Source organism: Marmota monax, unplaced genomic scaffold, assembly GCF_021218885.2.
Source record: "Marmota monax isolate L192 unplaced genomic scaffold, Marmota_monax_Labrador192_F-V1.1 WCK01_AAM20220418_F8-fsc00018, whole genome shotgun sequence".
Taxonomy (NCBI): domain Eukaryota; kingdom Metazoa; phylum Chordata; class Mammalia; order Rodentia; family Sciuridae; genus Marmota; species Marmota monax.
In genome coordinates this window covers 6161579-6182500 of record NW_026692201.1, presented here as the reverse complement: position 1 = coordinate 6182500, position 20922 = coordinate 6161579, and the positions used below count along the sequence as shown (strand labels likewise).

The 20922-nt window shown below is 34.7% G+C and overlaps 1 protein-coding gene across 6 annotated transcripts in view; it reads left to right on the top strand.

Annotated features, from left to right (window-relative positions):
- Positions 1 to 20922, top strand: part of Ap3b1 (adaptor related protein complex 3 subunit beta 1) — a 244997-nt gene that overhangs the window by 192689 nt on the left and 31386 nt on the right. For all 6 annotated transcript variants that reach the window (XM_046427561.2, XM_058574270.1, XM_058574276.1 and 3 more), the window contains one exon: positions 17904 to 18135. In XM_046427561.2, coding sequence (XP_046283517.1) covers positions 17904 to 18135 — 232 coding nt within the window. The remainder of the gene's footprint in view (positions 1 to 17903; positions 18136 to 20922) is intronic.

Below are 20922 nucleotides of genomic sequence, written 5' to 3'. Positions count from 1 at the left end.
AGGTAGAATAATGAATATAGGTTAACGCCCTTTATAGTCTTTGCAGACTTGGTATCAGTGGATGGAGCTAATTCTCCTTTGCTTTTTAGTAAAACTGTAGGGATTATGGTTTTCTTGATGAAAGTTTTCTTTCTCACACCTGAATGTTTCTTTTAGTAGATGTGGATGGAACATCTGACACATTCTGAACATTGTGGTATGAGTTGTTAGAAGTTAACAAACAAAAAAAGACAAGCTTACCTCATGGCTGCTAGGAGGTGAGCAGCCTTCCTGCCTCACCCTTCCTCCATGAGTGTTCTGCTTCACTTCAGGCCCAGAGAAATGGGGTTAGCCAATCATGGACTGAACTTCTGAAATTGTGAAGCCAAAAAAACCTTTTCCTCCGTTAACTTGTTCTTGTCAGGTATTTTGATCACATCAAAGGAAAGCTGACACACACCTGTTTTGCATGCATGTTTTACGGGAAAATGAATATATGCTGACTAAAGGGGGTTAAGAACTAACCTTGTAATCATCAAGAATACAAATAACAGTGCTGGGACTGGGGTTGTGGCTCAGTGGTAGAGCACTGCCTCGAATGTGTGAGACCCTGGGTTCGACCCTCAGCACCAGTTGCATCCAACTATAACTAAATATATATATATATATATATATATATATATATATATATATATATTTAAAAAAAATAACAATGCTGGCAAGGATTCAGGGAGAAAGGAACACTTGTACACCATCGAGGGGATCAGTGTGGAGGTACCTCCAGAGACCAGGAATGATGTTATGTTACATGCATTTACTAATATGTAACAACAGATTTGACCATTATGTATAGCTGTAATGCACAGATTTTAAAAATTTGAAAAAAGAAAATAAGCTAAATAGAAAAAAAAAACATAGAACGGGAATGGGACCACTATATAATCCAGTATATCACTCCTCAGCATTTATCCAAAAGAATTAAAATCAGCATGCTATAGTGATACATGAATACCCATGTTTATAACAGCACAATTCACAATTGCAAAGCCTATGGAACCAGCCTCAGTATCCATCAATAGATGAGTAGATAAAGAAAATGTGGTATATATACACATGATGTATATATACATGGTGGAGTTTATTCATCCATAAAGAAGAGTGAAACTATGTCATTTTCAGGAAAATGTTAAGGGAAATAATCCAGACTCAAAAAGTCAAAGGTCATATATTTTCTCTCATGGGAAGCTAGAGAGAATAAAGGGGGGAAATGATTTCTTGAAAATAGAAGGGAAACAGGTAGGGTAGAGGAAAAAGGGGATGGCAAGAGGAGGTACTGGGGAATAAAGTTGATCAAATTATGTCATGTGCATGTATGAATATACCATAATGAGTATATTATGTATAACTATTACAAACCTATAAAAATATTTTTTAAACAAGATTTAAATAATATGTAGACCATTAAATTGAGGCCTTAAGAAGGTAGTTCATCTTTTCAACTGATCCCAGTACCTGTCTGTCAACCACAAATGGATCAAAATCAACACAAGGTGTTAATTGAATTTCTAGAAGGGCTCCTGGGGGAAGGGGGGTTAAGGCAGCCCTCTAAAGTGATTCTGGCAAACAACTATCTAGGTTAGAAAGCCACTCAGGTTTTTTAGTGTCTATAATAGTTGTAGTTAAAGTTCAGTGAGAAAATACTGCATGGAAAACACTTTATGTTGCTTTTCATATTATAGATCAGCCATGGAAAGTTGTATACACTGAAACATTTATATCATAGTCTCTGCAGATAGGTTTTATAGCACAAGAATTCCTGTGGTTTTCAACTAGGCATCACAGGTGCCTTCATTAATCCCTATCACTGATAGTGTATTTCCACAAGCTCAGGGGCATAACAAAATGCAAATTTATGATTATCTTACAGTTCTGGAGATTAGAAGTCTAAAATGGGTCTCCTGGAGCTAAAATGAAATATCAGCATGGCTGTGTTTCTTTTGGAGCTCTAGGGGAAAGTGAGATCTTTCTTTCTTTCTTTCTTTCTTTTCTTTTTTTTTTTTAACTTTTCTTGCTTCTAGAGGTTACTCACATTCCTTGTCTTGTGATTCCCTTCCATCTTCAAAGCCAGCAATGTCCGATTGAGTTGTCCTGCTTCACTCTAACTCTCCTGGATGTCATTCACTTATAGAATCTGTGTGATTACATTGGACCTTAGAGATAATCCAGAATAATCTCTCTCCCAGAATTATCCCCCCTTGCCATGTAATAAAATATTCATAGGTGCTGTGGATTAGGACTTAGACACATTGGGGGTGGTTGGAGGAGCATTATTCTGGGTACCATCTTACCTATAGATGGGGGGAGAGAAGTAAGTTACATACTCAGACTTCATACCAAACCTGTCAAATTGCAGAGGATAGAGAGGGGGAGGCTCATGGCACTTTTTAGGCCACTGCCCAGCACCCACCACAGCAAGCATGTACTCTTTGGTCATGATGTTGATTGCACTTTGGTGAATACTCTTTAGTCCTATAGTTGAGATGTCCTTGCTGGGGATTATGGCTCTCTGCAAAACCAACCAATCCTTACTTGAGACAGTTCTTTTAAACTTTCATCAGACCCATTCAGATTAATATGAAATTTTCGGACCAAATTAAATTTCATCTCTTCCTAGTACTTTTTTAATTCAGAAAATTTGACACTTAGTATTTCAGTAGAATCAGAATTTTATTAGTATTTCTTGGTGAACCATTTATTGATCTAATTAGATTACTAACTCTTGCTGTTAAGGTAACAAAGAATTGACTTATTTGTCTTTTTCAAAAATCATGTAAACATGCAAAGAAATTATGTTGTGTAGGCTTAGCACTTTCTTAGTTACATGGGACATAAGACCATGCATAAAGCTAAATAACATGAAAATTAAATTATAAGAATGTAAAATGGAATGTGATTAAGATCATTAGGGGACAGGGTAGTGTAAGGAAGAGTTGAACAGACAAATTGGGCTTGAGCTGACCATTGCATTATGGATAATATTTGATATTTAACATAGTAACATTGTTTATGACAGTAAATTTCAAATAATGATTTACTAACATTTCAGAACTTCAGTGAATTCTGTGTGCAAGATTGGCAAAAAGCAAGGATTTAGGATTAAAATACAGTATGTTTGGAGGACTATTACATTTAAAAAAAACTTCTTCATCAAAGTATTGTGGTCCTATGAAATCTGAAATCTTATTTTTAAAATGAAGTGATATTTTTCTGAAAAGAGCCAACACAAGAAGATATGGAAAATTATTTTGTATCTTATGATTATTCCCTGGCTAGTTTTTTTTTTTTTTGGTATGTTTTGTGAAAGATGACTGATCATAATTAATCTGTCTCAAAGCTTCCTACCTCTCAGACTTTGGGCTTTAAACTAAATGGTTGATCATTTCCCCTCCCTGGGAACTAAGTATGGAGCTAGTGACAACTAACTGGCCACTACCATCTCTTGGTGGGGTAAAGATAGAGGAGTGGTTAGTAGAAATAAGTCCATAAAAACAATATAATAAGAGCTCCAGGTTAGATTTTACCACAAATTAGATGGAGAATTAACTTAAGTAGTAGTTGATACGGACCACATTCATGCCATAGGAAATCTTGGAATGACTTAGCTATGACTGCTTTCCTGTTTGTGTGGTAACTTCTCAGTGAACTCTAAAAGAAAGCAAGGAAAAGGTACCACTACTCAGGGGTAAGGTGGGTGGGCAGTATCCTGTGTAGAGTCGATCTATGTTAGTGAAGAGTTGGATTTATTTTCGGACACCAGCCTTTTTTAAAAGCAATACGTCATTCTCCAACCAACAAATGCCTGCCATCGCCAGTAATATGTTGGCTTGTCCATTTTCGGCTTGCAGTACAAAATAAATGAAAGCCAAGGACATTACAATTGGGAGGGAAGCAGGACTATTATTTAAAAGGCTTTTAAATGATGTCACTATATATTCTTTTAACAACATCCTCTAAAAGCCTTTGAAAAAATAGTCCCTTCCTCCCTTAGTTGTTAACAAAGACCGTACTGGGGACTGCTCTTTAAAAGGCTGTTAAATGGTGATCCTATATTTTTTAACATCAACATCATTTAGAAACCTTTTAGAGAACAGTCCTCTTCGCCCACAACTAACACAGAAAAGGACATGGGGGAAGGGATTACTTTTTTAAAGGCCTTTGGATGGTACTATCAATAAATACAGCAATATTGTTATAAAAGCCTTTTCCAATGGTGATTCAGCTTTTTTGATATGTACTTTTAACCTCATGACCCTTTGTTATCTGACAGATTGGTATTTTTAACGTTGACTGAAAACTCAATTTACTAATAATCCCAAAAATGCCTTTTATTGAACTTTCTATAGTTTAAAAATCAATTTCACATATAGAGTCTCATTTGATCCTCACAGCAGCTCAGTGAAACAGGCAGGATATGTGTAATTAGCCCCATTTTACAGAAAAGAGAAACCAAAGTTTGGTGAGGTTGTGAAATAGGTAAGATCTCACTACTAATAAATTATTGAGTTAAAACCATAACCCAGGGGCTGGGGATGTGGCTCAAGCGGTAGCGCGCTCGCTTGTCATGCGTGCGTCCCAGGTTCAATTCTCAGCACCACATACAAACAAAGATGTTGTGTCTGCCGAAAACTAAAAAATAAATATTAAAAATTCTCTCTCTCTCTCTCTCTCTCTCTCTCTCTATCCCTCTATCCCTCCCTCCCTCCCTCCCTCTCTCTCTATCCCTCCCTCCCTCTCTCTCTATCCCTCCCTCCCTCCCTCTCTCACTCTATCTTTAAAAAAAAAAAAACATAACCCAGATCATTTGGCATCTGCTCCAATACTCCATCTAAGCTGTCCCAAGTTATCTTCATTCCCCTTTTTCCCCCGCTGGGGGGTATTCTGAATTGGTTGTTTCGACATATCCAGATACTGAGTTAATTCCTTAAAATCCTAAAAGTGAGATTCTATAATTTTAGTACTAAAGATAGATAAGTGCATGGTTGAGACTTTATTGATACTATAATCCCGATGAAGTAAAGAAGTGTATAATATCATATCAAGGCATAATATTACTGTGATGTTATAGCATTCAAACTTTTCTTGATATTATTTGCCTTATGATATATGCTGAAGAAAATATCACTTGAAGTCCGCTTTCAGGCATCTAGTTTATTAAATAACTGATATCTTAAGGACAATTCAAATCTCATTTTATTGATTTGTTTTTGAAATTATTCTGTTAATTAAGAATACTAATTTTGTAATTAAGATATTTAAAAAGATTTGCTCAGCTATTGTTAATTTTTGAAAAGAAATAATAAATTCTGGTTCTCTCCATTTCATATAGTTCTCCTAAGAGAATATATCTGTTGTCTTGCATAACTGACTTTATCATAAGCAACAGTTCATGTTGATAGAAAAAGAAATTAGAGCTTATTGTGTAGAAGAAATAAAAACATCAATTTCCATTCTTAGCTCTGCCACCATTTTTTTCCTTTTATGCCAAGAAACATTATCTTTAAGTATTTTTCCTCTTATGCTAATAGACATTATCTTTAAAAATAATTAAATGAACATGTTCATCAAAAAAACACTTTAAGAGCTGGGGTTGTGGCTCAGTGGTAGAGCGCTTGCCTGGCACACATGAGGCAATGGGTTCAATCCTCAGCACCACCTAAAAATAATAAATACATCAAATAAAGATATTATGTTCATCTACAACTTAAGAAATATTTTAAAAAACACTTTTCTATACAGTATCACTGATCCCTCATAAAAGAATCCTATGAATTAGGTCATTTTACCCTTTAATATATAAATTTGAAGTCAGAGAAGTTAAATGATTTTATTCTCAGCAACTAGCTTGAAGTTCTAACTTAAAACCTAGAGTTTCCTTTATTATTGCCACCTAACTCTGCTCGACAAGAAGGAGACAACAACCTTTCTTGCCTCTGAAGAAAAACACTTCAGATGTCAAAAACAGGTATAGCCTAAGAACATGAGGCCTGAGAGGAAGCAGACAGGCCCCAGTCAAGGACTTGACCCAGAAAGATTCATGTAGCCAAGTGCCTTTATTGTAAAGAAAACTGGTCATCAGAAGGCTTTGCTCCCACAGATTTGAACTCTGTAAAGAATCTAACATTCCTCTGCAGTAAATAACAGTTGTTCTCTCTCCATCCCCACCTCTTCTCTAAAGAATTTAAATATTTACGTACAAGTCAGTAAAAAATAAAATACACATTTATATAAGTTTTTGTATGTTTGTGTCTCTGTCTTATGTCTTAGAGAACTTATTTTCCTATCCTTGCCCTGTATCAGGAGTTTTTCAGCAACTTAATTGTCCTTGGGACTGACATCTCAAATGTATATGAATCCTTTTCCCTTGTCAGACTCAAAAGAAAGCATCTCTAGAGCAATCTGTTATTTAAAAAATAATGTTGCCATGATAAAACTCCCTTCTATTTTGTACACTCAAGACATACCCTTTTCCCTACCACTAAGACTTTATCTAATTGAGATCTGCATCCCTTACCTAGGGACACTCAGGCCCCCTAAGTTATAGTTCATGTAAATACGAGGTGGCACAGCCAGCCTTTACAGATAGTTTTCCCATCTCCACAATATGCAGAACAGCCACCAGCTTCCCTCACACACTTCTATAAAGCACTTTTACATCATCTAGCTTCTGAAAATCTCCATGTGGATCTTGAAGGCATTAGTAAATATTCTCAGCACGACCTCACTCACAACAGCCTACAATTTTGTCTTTGACAAAATCGTTATTACCAGCAGGATTGTTTGTGTGAAGCTCCCAACTGTTGAAATGAGACCAGTCCCTTTTCAGCCTCATATTCCTTCCATGAAGCCTTTTCCATTTTACTATGCCCTCTTCCCTTCCTTGTCATTCTTATCTCTTAATCCCTTACCCATATTCAGTGAAAACCTTGACATCCCACACATACTCTCTCCAGCCCACCATCTTCTTAGGAGACCTCATTGTTCATATAAAGAGCCTGTGCAGGATGTAACCTCACAGCCTCTTGATCTGTGCGGTTCTAACTTCACCTGCACTGCATTGTAGCCATACACTCCTTCATTTCAACCCTGAAGTTATATCTTACTCCTCAGGCCCTTTGTTCCTCTATGATTTCTTTTGTGTTTAGCTTAAGTTCAAAATAACCCTGAAAGACAGATGTTGGTACCCCCATTTCACAGATGTGAAAAACTGAAGTCACTAGAGCTTGGATAACTTTTCTGGTATCATAAGGCTAGTAAGTTACTGAGCCAATTTCAGCCCAAGTCTATCTAACTTCAAAACCCTACTTTTTACCATACTTTACCAAGCATTTAAAATAGATACAATTTTTAGAGAATTACTTTTGCTGGAGTTTATAGTACAGATTGGAATTTAAGGAATCTAAAGACAGGGAGATCAATTAAAATGGGAGTATGTAGTGTGGGTAGAGAAGTAATACGGGAACAAAAGATTGTGAGGGACACAAAATGGTTGATCATAGTTTAAACCTGATGAGGGTTTTACTTTTATTTCCATAGTAAGTGAAATTATTTGCAATAACATGCATGATTTTTGTAATTTGAAAAAAGGAGATTGAAAAATATTTAAGTTTCAATAAAGACCTGAATGAAGCTGGTCGTAGAGGGACAGAAAATAAAGAATCGAGAGATATCAAACTTGTTTTCTGTTTGCTGTAGGGATATAATTCGGATATCAGAGATAATGCAAAGGTCTGTGAGTTTGGTTGTAATAGAAGACAGCTCACATTTTCATTTTTATATTGTATCATTGATAGTGAAGAAAGCAGTACAATCACTAAGATCATCTGTCAATGGCCTAACCTGTAACAACATATAATTACTTTGTGCTTATGTAAACTGTTCGGAGTTCTTTTTATCTAATTATTGGAACCTTTTGAAAATCAAATTCAGTTTGTTTTTATTGGTACTGTTAAAGCAAAAGCCAGAAAGTAAATGTAAAACACAATAGTGGAACATACCTGTGAATAATATAACATACCTGTATTCATGGTTCTGGTACTACTTTTTTCATGGACATGGTAAATATAAGTATATATACCTCATTCTGGATTTCAGATTTATTTAAAAAAAAACCCATTAAATGTTTATTGACAGTGAAGCTTTATCTTTGGGGAAGGGAAGAAACAGGCTATAATATCTATTCTTATTTCAAAACCAGTATAAATAGACTGAATATGTCTTCTATCTAGGAGTTAGCAAGTTCCCCTAATCCCCTCCCCAGTGCTGAGGATCTAACCTCTGGCTTTGTATATGCCTTGCCACTAAGACATATCCCTAACCCCAGCAAACTGTTTTTTTTTTTTTTGGTAAAGGACAAGATAATGGGTATTTTTAGCTTAGCAGACTACAACTTTTGTGGTACAAAAGCAGCCATTAACAGTGTATAAATGAAGGAGTGTCATCTGTGTTGCAATAAAACTTGATGTATAGACACTGAAATACAAATTTCATATGCATTTATTGTCACAAAAATGGTTTTAAAATTTTTTTAAAAATATTTAAAATGTATAAACCATTCTTAATGAATAGGCTCTACAAAAATAGTCAATGGACCACATTTGGCTTCCTGCATGATTTTCTTGTACCTCTTAACACCATACATAAATTAATATACTTGATTAAATGTTTGTTCATAACATGTTCAAATCTTTCAGCAAATGTATTTTTAATATATGTTGACTATTACCAAAATAAGAAGTGATAAAGTCTCATGTTTTTTATAATATATACAAATTACTGAAACTACGTGAAATTATCACAATTACTTTCTGGAATAGCTAAATTTATATATGTGAGGAAGAAGTTATCCTTAGGGTGATAATCTATTTATTTAAAGTAATATTTGTTGGAAAATTCAAATATATTTGAGTCTATATGATGGGTAAGAGTTAAGCAAATTTGCCCTTTCCTTTTTTAAGTCCTATACTACACCAGGCTCAGTGCAGTGAATTGAAGGTAAAACAAAGACTCACTATAGTTTACTGGGTGAAATAGACAATATTCTCGCTTTCTGCTTTATAACTCTTATTAATTGAGACATACATTGGTTTTAAAGGCATTAATTTTAAAGGTCAGGCTTACCTCTGTTTACAGCTGTTTTCTTACCTCATCATTTTATGAGTCATATATCTAAATAGATACTGTTGTAAAATAAGCCAAACAAAGCTAGATACAAAGAGCATTTTATATACTGCAGATCTTCATTTTTGTGAAATTCAAAAGCAGAATAGATTGGTGGTACTTAAAAATGATTAACTAAATATAGATTAAAGCATAAAAGGCTGGAAAACATTGTTTTCATAAAGCTTTATGTGGAAATGTCATCTTTGAAATAGTAATGCAGATGCTGAACAAGGTTTATTCTAAGGCACTTACTTGATATTCCATGTTTTATTTTTCAAATCTCATTTTAAATTTTATAATTCAATCATTTTGAACAGCTATGTTCAAAAGAAGTTTTACAACTTTAATCTTAATAATCTCAAAAAAAAGCAGACATGCTATGTCATAAAATAACTATTAGTGACTAGTTTGTATCCTATAAATCTAACTTGAGTTGATAATATGGTCCATTACCAGCTAACTGCACAGAGTATTTTTCATTTTACACTCTTCAGTTACTTTTTAGTGAAGTGTTAAAAAATATGAAGCTTTTCTCCTCTCTAAAATTGCACGCTGTCTGTCTGTTATTAGGGAGATAACAGCTCTTATAAATGTTTCAGTAAGCGCTAAGTAGACAGTTATGTGCACTCTCATTCCACGCTTATTTGCTTACTGTAATAAACTGATAAAATATGTGTGGTTTGTCTCTGTGTATCTACAGGCATCATGAGTCACATAGATTTCCTTTAGAAATAATGTTGTGTCTGCAGAATTGATTGCTTATTTTCATAAACCATCTAAAGGTACACAAACGACTTTTATTATTTAAACATATGCTGGGTAAAGATTTGTAGAGGATCATCTTATTGTTACTGGATGCTTTTTGTTCTGTTAACTCTTGGGGGAGGCTTTTTTATTTTAGCATTACTATAGCTACTGAACTAATTACCTCCTCAAGATTCGTGGTGTGGATGACCCTTATCATATGCTGATAATGCAGCTAAATTTTTAATTCTTTGAGCATTAATAGACACAGTTTAAGTTGTTTTCAAGCATTGTTTTTCATTGTATCCTGTTTATACAAATTTTATTAAAATAATACTTATACCTAAAACTAGGTATTTCTAGTGTTATATCATAGAAGCCCTTCTAGTCAGTAAGTTGTGTATATCTTTAAAAAATAGTGTTTTTCTTATTTGTTTACAATTATATATAATAGAAAATTTCAAGCCAACCGATTTCCTAAAACCAACAAGTATTAATACCAGTAATCTCCATTTGCTACAACAGCATGCTATGATAAGGCTGTAGTATTTTTAGGAAGTGTTATAATTGAGCATTTAGCATCAGATAAAGCATAGTTATAACCAATACTAGAGGTATGTTATTTACAAATGTCTGTAATCATTTAAAATAATAGTTGCTTTGAGTTCTAAAATGGGTAAAATTGTTTTATACATTAGGTATTAAAGTGAGGAGTAGAAGGGAAGACAGATAACAAGTGATAAGTGAATTATATACTGTATTAGAGAAGGTATAAGTGGCTATCAGAAAAGAAAAAGAAAAAAGTAAGTCAGAAGGAGGAAATGCAATTGGATTAAGCCTCATTAAGAAGGTAATATTGGAGCAGAGGCAGTCAGAACTGAGCCTTGTTTATGTCTGGAGAATGTACATTCCAAGCAGAGGGAGTGGCCAGTGGGAATGTGACTGATGTGGTTCATTCTGGCCACTGTGCTCAGAACAGACTGAACATAGCAGTTTACTCTATGTTCAGTAGGATGCAGAGGTAGGAGCAAGCAGACATAACTGAGAGGCTGTTGGCATAGAGTATGGTGGTTACTCAGACCAGGACAATAACAGTGAAGGTAGTGAGAAGTTATCAGATATTTCTTTAAGTAACTGGGGATTCCTTCCCTGATCTCTCTCTGGTGTCAACTGTGGTTTTTCTAAGGTGACCAAGCCTACCTTTGTTGTGACATTCACTACACTGACTGATGTCCTTTTTCTTTCAAACTAAACAGTAAATTTCTTGAGGACTGGGATACTTTGTATCATAGACTTTAGGGTAGTGGTTGATACAACTAATTCAATAAATGTCAGAATAAATAAGCGAGTAGTTACATTGTGTTTTAAGTAATAATGCTTTTCAGCTAGGTGACACATACCTGTAACCCTAGCTACTTGGGAGAATAGAGTCAGAGGATTGCAAGGTCAAGGCCAGCCTTGACAATTTAGCAAGACCCTTTCATAATAATAATCATAATCATCATCATCATCATCATCATAAAATAAGTGCATAAATAAAAGAGCCAGGGTTATAGTTCAGTGGTAGAGCATTTGTTGTCTGGCATGTTCAATCCCCAATGCAAAAAAAAAGGAATATGGGGCTTTTCTTGGACAGAGAGCCCTGAAATACCTAATTCTTACACAAAACCATCTTTCTCCCCATGATGTGCCTAGGAGATGTAGCATTAGAAAACAAAGACAGATGATGTGGCACTTTCTTACTAAGGTAGGCTTTGTTCTCTGATTCCAATATGGAACAACAGTAAGAGGATGACCCTCATCAGAGATTCTTCTTTTCTGTAGAAGATAGGATTAAATAGCCTTGTACCAAAGCAAGCTGCTAGATTAACCTTATGAGATGGGCAATTTTACTGTTTTTGACCTACAGAAATGAAAGATATATATGGTTCATTCTAATAAGGCCAGGCCTGAGCTTACCATTCTAGTATGAACTAGAACCTTAGACAAAGACACAAGAGCATATTCTCCCATTAAAAGCTTATTTTCCCCTCCAATTAGTGTCCTGAAATCTGACAAATCTCAATCAGTATAGGATGGAAGAGATTATTTGAAACCCAACTTGAGCTAGCTTAAGTAAGAAAGAAAAAATAATTACAGGAAGGAAGCTGGAGAAGTTCACAGAAGATTAAGCTTCAGCAAGAGTATGAAGATGTCTGGGCCTCAAGAGCCATTCAAACCAAAGTTACCAGCTAGAATCTCTGTCTCTCATGTATGTTTTTCTCTGAAATTTGCTTTATTCTTTCTTTCTCCCTGAGCAATATATCAGTAGTGTGGTCACAGATAACTAGAGTTTAAATTAGAATTGCAGTTGCTTAAAAGAGACTGGCTCACCTTCTTAGGCCCCAAATTCCAAGAACAGGACTCATTGGGCCAGGTATCCATTCCTGAGCCAGTTAACTGTGGCCAGGTCATGAAGTGGCATAAGAACATGATGACTCCATGGAGAATTGAATGTAGCAAAGTTCCTGGAATAGAATAGGTGTGTTGAACAAACAGTCTCATATATAACCACTACAGCATAAAGTACTGGAGGCAGAGCTCCCTCAAAAACCCACCACTTGTCTTAAACCAAAAAAAAAAACAAAAACAAAAGAAACTTTTTTTTGTTTTTTCACAATTGTGCCATAGAACTTTCTTAACACTCTGTTGTCAGCTATCAGAACATTTTATGATACTTCATAAATCCATTAAAAACAATTAACAGGACATAATGTGGACTTTCATAAAGGAAAGTAAAAAGAAAAAGGACTCATTGACAAAGTCACCAGCCTGTATGGTGCCATTGTACAGATTCCAAAAAGGCATCTTTAATATAAGCTCTATTTTTTGGCTCATCTTTCTTCAGTCAGTTGCCACTGCACAACTGTATATGGTGGTCCTACTCAGTATTATCATTTAACTGTTTGAAATAAGTGTCTCTGGGAATCATTGAATGATACCTTCCCCCCAAAGAATATCGAGAACTGTGAAATAGTGGTGGAAGACACAAGATTCTTAGAGACAAAGACCTTAAGGACCCATTACAGCAATAGCAGTGGCGGGGTAATATCATTTGTATCAATCACTTCTTCAACCCCAAAGTCCCACATAAGGAAAGCCAGGTGATGCCTACACATGCAGTATAGAAGACTCCAGATTTTTGTAAAGGGCTTTTAGCAAATCTGTTTTGCCTTTGCCCCAGAAGAGAATGTTGTCTATAATTCTGGACTGCCAATAAATCTCTCTCCTACCCCAGAAAGTGGCATTTACCTCTGACTTTCAAAGGCTGTTTGGTGTACAGGCATCCTTGAAAAGAGTTTCAGGAGCAAAGTTGTTAATGCCTTTGCTAAGAAAACATGCAAAAATGTGAAACCTATAGAGAACTGTTCCTCAAAATCAAGGAAAGAGGGGTTGACAGGGAAAATGTACCATTTGTGCCATTTTTCTACAAGGGAACCAGATGGTAATTATTTTAGGCATTGCAGCCACTCAGCTTTTCCATTGTAGAGTAAAAAAGCAGCCATAAACAATATGTAAAGGAATGAGTATGGCTGTGTTCCAGTAAAACTTTATGAAAGCAAGAAGCAGGCCATATCTGGCATGTGGGCTGTACAGTCACTCTGTGCCCTCCCCCACATACCTTTTGTCACCCGTGGCCCCCCCAAAAAAAATTAAATAGAAAATTCCAAAAATAAATAGTTCCTAAGTTCTAAGTAACTTTTATGACAGTATATTGTTATAATTTTTCTATTTGTAGTTATTGTTTTTAATCTCTTTCTATGCCTAACTTCTAAGTTAAACCTGAGGTGTGTATATATAGCGTTCTGTACCATCCATGGTTTCAGGCATCTGTAGAACATCTTGTGACATACCTGAGGTTAGAGGGACTATTATAGCTTGCTTGCCCCTGCTATACATATCTGTTGTGTTTAAGCTTGTTAATATCTGCTTTTTTTCCCCTTAAGCCCTGATTTTTACAGCCTACATCTAGGTCACTGTATAATCTTTTATTTAATATACAACCAAAGTATTTATATCTATAATATCAATGATATCAGAAAAGCCATTTACAAGTTTAGCATCTTAGAATATAAACAACTATAGATCTTACCTATGTTTCTGGAACCTACTAGGTATCTAGTCTGATATAAATATATTGAAGTAAGGTCTTGGTTTTCTGTCAGGATTAAATGTATTATATATGAAAATTCTTGAAGGACTTACATAGCCCAGTGATGTTACTGAACAAAAAATCATCTATATAGTTATCTAGATATTGGAAAAAATTGGCTCAGTATGACTTGTATGAACTTAGGAAACATTTTCAACTACTCCCTTTTTATAATTAAGTAAGTACAGGTTGAGTATCCCTTATCTGACATGCCTGCAACTGGAAGTGTTTCAGATTTTGGAATTTTTCAGATTTTGGAACATTTGTGTATACTTTATTGTTTTAGCATTTCTATCCCAAAATCTGAAATTCTTCAACATCCAAAATGCATCATGTCAGCACAACTGAACAAGTTTCAGTTTTTAAAGCATTTGGGATTTAAGATTTTCAGATTAGGGATGCTCAACCTGTTAACACAGAGTGCCATTTGTGATCCTGTTTATTATGAAAGAAAAATAACCTGTCTATATTATTACAGATAACCTTTGAAGATTTTCAGGGAGGGCCTCTTTTAGACATTGAATTCATTAGAGAATGTTCCTCACCTTGAACTTGATTGAGTGTGGAAGAATAAAGGCAGAAATTTGTACTGAAGTTTCTCTTCTTTTACACATTTTTAAAAATCTTTGTAAAACAACTATAATAAGGCTGCAGAACTTTGAGACTAGGTGGAAAAACAAAATAAATGTTTGGATTGTATGTTTAGGATTAGATGGGGAGAGAATTAATAAATTATCCAAGGCATATTGATGGCTCTTAAGTGACTAAAGGCTTACCTTCTAAGCACCTTATATGGTATTTAGAATGCTAATTCCTGACTGCTTGTCCTGCTTTTCTCCAACTACTTATGCTAGTCCGCTTTCAATTACTATAGCAAATACCTGAAGTAAATGAACTTAAAAAGAGGAAAGGCTTATCTGAGCTTAGTTTTTGAAGTTTCATGCTAGGGAAGTACTCTACCCCAACCCAATAGTCAGACATTTCAACTTTCCAAAGAGCTTTCACTTCTAAGCTAATAATGTTCTCTACCTTGAATCAAAAATATTTTCAAAACTCTTCTGGTTTCAGTGCTCAAGAACTTTGCATTCTGTTATTATAAATTCTCTGGTGACAATTAGGGTAGCCCTAAATAACAGTCCTTAGCAGTGAACATTCAAAGATATGATGTCATCTAAACAAATAGACATAGAACAATGTGTGTGTATGTGTGTGTGTGTGTGTGTATACACAAATTCCACTGAAGCTATAACAATCAACCTTAAATACAAGCCCTTAGCTGAATAATTATATTTTTCCATTATTACATGTTGATTCCCTTAATTAGATAATAAGCACATTGAAGACCCTGACCAGTTCTCTTTTTATAGTGTCCCTGAGATGCAGTTGTTATTAAATCATTAAATGGAGTTGGTACAGATAGTTTACCTCTCTGAAAACTCATAAAAAGTTGATCTATATATAATCTGTGGAAAGAAAGCCAAAACTGTAATTGTAAAAGGGAAGATGATTTGAAAGTTGGAGAGAAGCAAGTCAAAGTGGCACTACAGTTTAAATCTTAATTGTCCCTGAAAGCCCATTCATGCCGTAGAGGCTTGATGCTCAGCTTGTTGCTATTGGAAGGTGGAGGTAGGGTCCTTTAAGAGATGGGGCCTATTGGGAAGTTTTAGGTCTCTGAAAGAGTGCCTTTGAAGGGGACAGTAGCATGCTGCTTTCTTCCTGGATGCCTTGAGGCAGCAGCTTGCTGTACTTCCCACACTCTGACATGGTATGATGCCTTGCCACAGACCAAAAAAATTGAAAAATAAAGCTTAACTGTTTTTATCATCAGAAAGCTAATGTAGACTGAATGATCCAGTTGCCCTGATACTTTATATAACTGAAATTTAAACTCAGGCAGTTATTTATTATATTTTGCAAATAAACTCTTATAAAATTTTATAATGATTATTTTAAATTGCCCACACTTGTAAGTTGAGGTTTCTAAGAAAACCATGTTTAAATGATGCGTAAAAGACATAATTTATCATTTTATACACAAACACACACACAGACATATATATATAGACACGTATATGATTATATGATGTTTAACTCTTGGATTGCTGTTGAATTTTAAGTTATTAATAATTACTAAGTTTTTAATTTCATCAGATGTAAATGGCAAGGCTAACAAGCAACACTGAGGCTTTGGATGGAAAGACATCTACCACATGGTTTTATAATGGACAGCATTTCTTCATTTAATAATGCTGCATATGCTTTTCATCAAAATGAGATGGAAGGAAGAATTTAAGAGTCTGATACTCAATAGAAAATAAGGAGATACTTAGTCAAGAAAATAGTGAGGAGGATCTTGGGTTGTGGTTCAGATGTAGAGCGCTCTCCTAGCATGCATGAGGTATTGTGTCCACCAACAACTAAAAAATAATGTTTTTTTTAAAAAAAGAAAATATTGAGGGTATGGGGAAATGAGGAAAGATTTTTTTTTACCAAATAGAAAATAAAACAATATAGTCTGGGTATAACAGATCAATCAAGGCTCAGGAATGTCCCCTAGGACATAAATAGAATCTTTGTATTTGCATTTACAAATCATTGAAGAAAGGCTATAAGTTAGATCATATAGGGACAATTGCTTAAATATTTGGAGAAAATAAATGTAGAGTTGATATACCTAAAACATTCCACTTGAGTTAAAAAACTGAAACCTTGCAGGGCCGGGTTGTAGCTAAGTGGTTGAGTGCTTGCCTCGCATGTGTGAGCTGAATTCGATCCTCAGCACCACATTAAAAAAATAAATAAATAAAATAAAGATATTGTGTCCATCTACAACTAAAAAAATATTTTTTAAAAAATCTGGAACCTTGGAAGGTCTAGAGGAAAGTATAAATGAAAGGGGAGCATGGGAGGAATAGATGAACTCTAGATAAGGCAGAAGGGTGGGAAGGGAAGGGAGGGAGCATGGCGTTAGAAGTGATGGTGGAATGTGATGAACATTATTATCCAAAGTACATGTATGAAGACATGAATTGGTGTGAATGTACTTTGTATATACAAATGTACAGAGATATGAAAAATTGTGTTCTGTTTGTTTAATAAGAATTGTAATGTATCCCACTGCCATATATAAATAAAAAAATTAATAAAAAATATTAACTGATCTCAAAGTAGGAGAGGTTTCTTGGGGTTTTTTTTTTTGTTTGTTTTTTTAAGCATTGAAGAAGAGACCTCTGTAAACCGGAGGCTATGTTCTTCAGTCTATAGTGAAAGAAATTCAAGGTGAAAAATCATTCAAGGAGTCAGAATCAGAAACAAAGGTACACTAAGGTTATTATTGAAATTTGATACTATCTTATAGTTGAAACCTCCAAGAAAACCAACTGTCAGACAATTAAAATGAATGACAAAGTTAGCTAGAAGCCATCTATGGAGTATCTAGGGGAAAATGCTAACAAAAAGCTTTATAAATTGTTTTTGAAAAGAATATATTTACGTAACTGAGGTGATATTCTTATTGTATTGTCAAAATAGTTTAATACATGCCTGCAGAGTATAGAAAATTTTAATACTGTTTTAAAGGTACTTTACATTTTTATATAATTTCTAGTATCTATGTATGTGATACCCTGCTGATGTTTGTTATTGTGCTTTATATGATACTTTAGGGAAACCAGAAGTTAAATGTCACAAATGCTTTCTTGTTTTCTAAAAGAATTAATAACTATATTTACTAATTCATCTGTTAATTTCTTTTTTTCATGTGCAACAGGTCGGTACTCCTGTCTTCGTACCAGGGAAAACTCATGTGCTGCTTCATCGAATGAGTGGAAAAGGACTGGCTGCCAATTATTTCTTTCCAAGACAACCATGCATTTTTGGTGATAAGATGGTCTCTGTACAAATAACTCTGAATAATACTTCTGATCGAAAGATAGAAAATATCCACATAGGGGAAAAAAAACTTCCTGTAGGCATGCAAATGCATGTTTTTCATCCAATAGGTAAATATTAATTCTTGTTTAAAATTATATTTGATAACTTTTCATTTTTAAAGTAAATATTTTTAGTAAAAAAAAGTAAAATAAATTATTTTATTAACTATTAGCATTAGGGTCCCCCCCGCCATTTTGGGACATGGTGCTGGGGATCAAACCAGGGCCTGGTGCATACTAGGCAAGTGCCCTATTATTGAGTTATATCCCAGCCCTGTTTTCCCTTTTTAAACTATATTTATCATAGAAGAGAAATATATTTCTTTGCCCTTAGTGAATCAGGTCCCAGCAATAGTAATACCCATAGTGATGAAAGGATGGGTCTGCAGAATCAAAATTGCCATCCCTCTTTACCTATCTGAGTCACCTTCTACCACCTCTCCTCCTGATCAGCATCATTCCCTCCATGATTTTAGGTGTCTTATTGCGCATTAAAAGCAAGAAAATCAGTTTGACTTTTTGAATATAATTTCTCCCATATCTCAGAGACCCTTTCCTGTTTCCTTTCATATACCATAAATTGAAAAATGAAGGGAGCAGAAATGGAGAGGCTATTCACTCTGCTGCTCGTCTTCCTGCCCATGTATAGAATATAGAACAGCACATAGTATAGCATTGCATTTATCCACAACATGTTTTTAAATATTTTTAGCCTGTTGTCTCCATTTATAAACAAGATACTTTTATATTTGAAAAGCATAAGAGGAATCTCACTCTCTTGGAAGACAGCATAGATACAACAGTTTTGGTCCTTGGTTGCTGCATGCAACAGCCAGCTGGTGCTGAGCAGCAGCCGTCCTCAAAAGCAGATGTGCTTTCCAGGTTGCCCCAGTGACCAGCTGAGCATCAGCGGCCACTAGTTATCCCCTTGTGGTTTTTTAAGTATTTTGCCAAAAATATACCCTTAAAAATTCAATTTAATTGTATGTCTTTGAGTTTGAAATGGTGGAATATTTAGAATGCCTAACTCTGCTCTATTTTTTGTTAAGTAGAAACAGTCCTAAAGTGTTGTTGGGGGAAGCCTCAGGCAAAATCTCAGTTGAAGTGATACAAGATTGTGTCATTGAATCCTTGAAAAGTTAATATCAGCTCCTTTTTATAACAGTTTAGGTGAGCAATGCCCTTTGGCCAGTATGAACTCAAATTTTATAATTGTATCTTCATTACTCATTATTTTCCATAACTATTCCATTTTTCTTCATCTGAGCTCTGGTATTGCTAAATTCTTTCCTATAATTTTTATGAGTCATTTCGTAAAGTCATTTTTTTGTTTATGTTATATTTTTCACAAAGGAATAAAACAATTCCTAATGGATAAGTCCTGGTAGACTTTTGTAAGCAAAAAACAGAAGAGTTAAAGTAAGTTGATTTCAGAATACACTTAATGCCATTTTAAAACATGTTGACAAATTAAGACACAATTTAAAGAATACAGATATCCTAACTTTTATAGAAGCATTGTGAAGTTAGTATATTGCCAAGGAATTATAGAATATACCAATTTGTGACCTTTTTATGCTTTTCTTCCCTAGTTTAGTTTTAGAAGTGTCAAACAGCTGATATATGAATTGTCTGAAGGTTGAAAATGTTATCCAAAGGTTAAAACAGTAGAACAGTATTAATGTTTCCTTGGGATGGCATAATGAGTTGATGAGTTGACCTTTTATTGGCCTATGTAGAATAGAAGAAATAAATATAATAAATTTCATAGTATGACCTTAACACAGAAATAAAATATGAATACACACACACACACACACACCCACACACACCCCATTGTCTTAGTAACAGTTATAAGCTTTTCTTTTCCATTATTAGGAAAATTTGTGTGACTGTAATGTTTCCTTCATTTTGTTGGCATTTGTTGAATGAATACTTTTTTAAGACAGAGAGTTCTTTCCTGTGTAGTTTTTATTTGTGTATAATACCACCTAGACTTTATTGCCAACAGATTACAGAAGAATTACAGAGTATGATATACCTAAATTAGTGCCCCCAAAACTCTTAAGAATGCAACAAAAAACAAATGTTGTGTATGAAATAAGGGAGGCACGGTGTTTCATCATGAAGCATGTATGCACATGTTAAAAGATCAGCAGGTTTCTTGTTTATCACTGCTCAGCCTTCTTTTTGTCTGTAATATATGATGGCTTCTTTTAGATCTTACCCTGCCTGTAGCATGAAACTGGATTTCTTGCAAGAATAGTAAGAAAAATGTAGCATTTTTCCCAATGAGACCAAGTATATTGGAGATTAACCAAGAATAGCCTTAGTCCATTGGTGCTATATTCAGTGATTTTATATTAAAAGTTGACAAATTTGCATTCAGTGAAGATTTCACTAGTTACTATACAACTGTCACATCATAGTAGGTGACATCCTATGTGATTTCATGTTTCATTATGAACGGTGTGATACATAGTGTTTTGCAGCCATTTTTACCCAGCCATCTGAAATATATAGTGGCAATCCAGAAGCACTAACCAAATACAGTCATCTAATTGGGTAAGCTTTCCCATTTTAGTAGGCTCCAAATATTATAAAAATCCATTATATGAATAATTTTATGCTGATCATTTTGCTCTTGAAGCGTTCATATAATAAAACATGCCATTGATCATGAACTGTCCTCCAGAATTAGCATGGTACTAAACTCACAGTTAATTATCTTAAGACTGAAGACAGTATCAAACAGTGTCAAAGAGCTCTCAACATGGCATTTTGAGAGCTGTCACTTTGTCAAATGAAATACAAGAATACATGATGTAGAAAGATCTAAATCATGAATGCTATCTT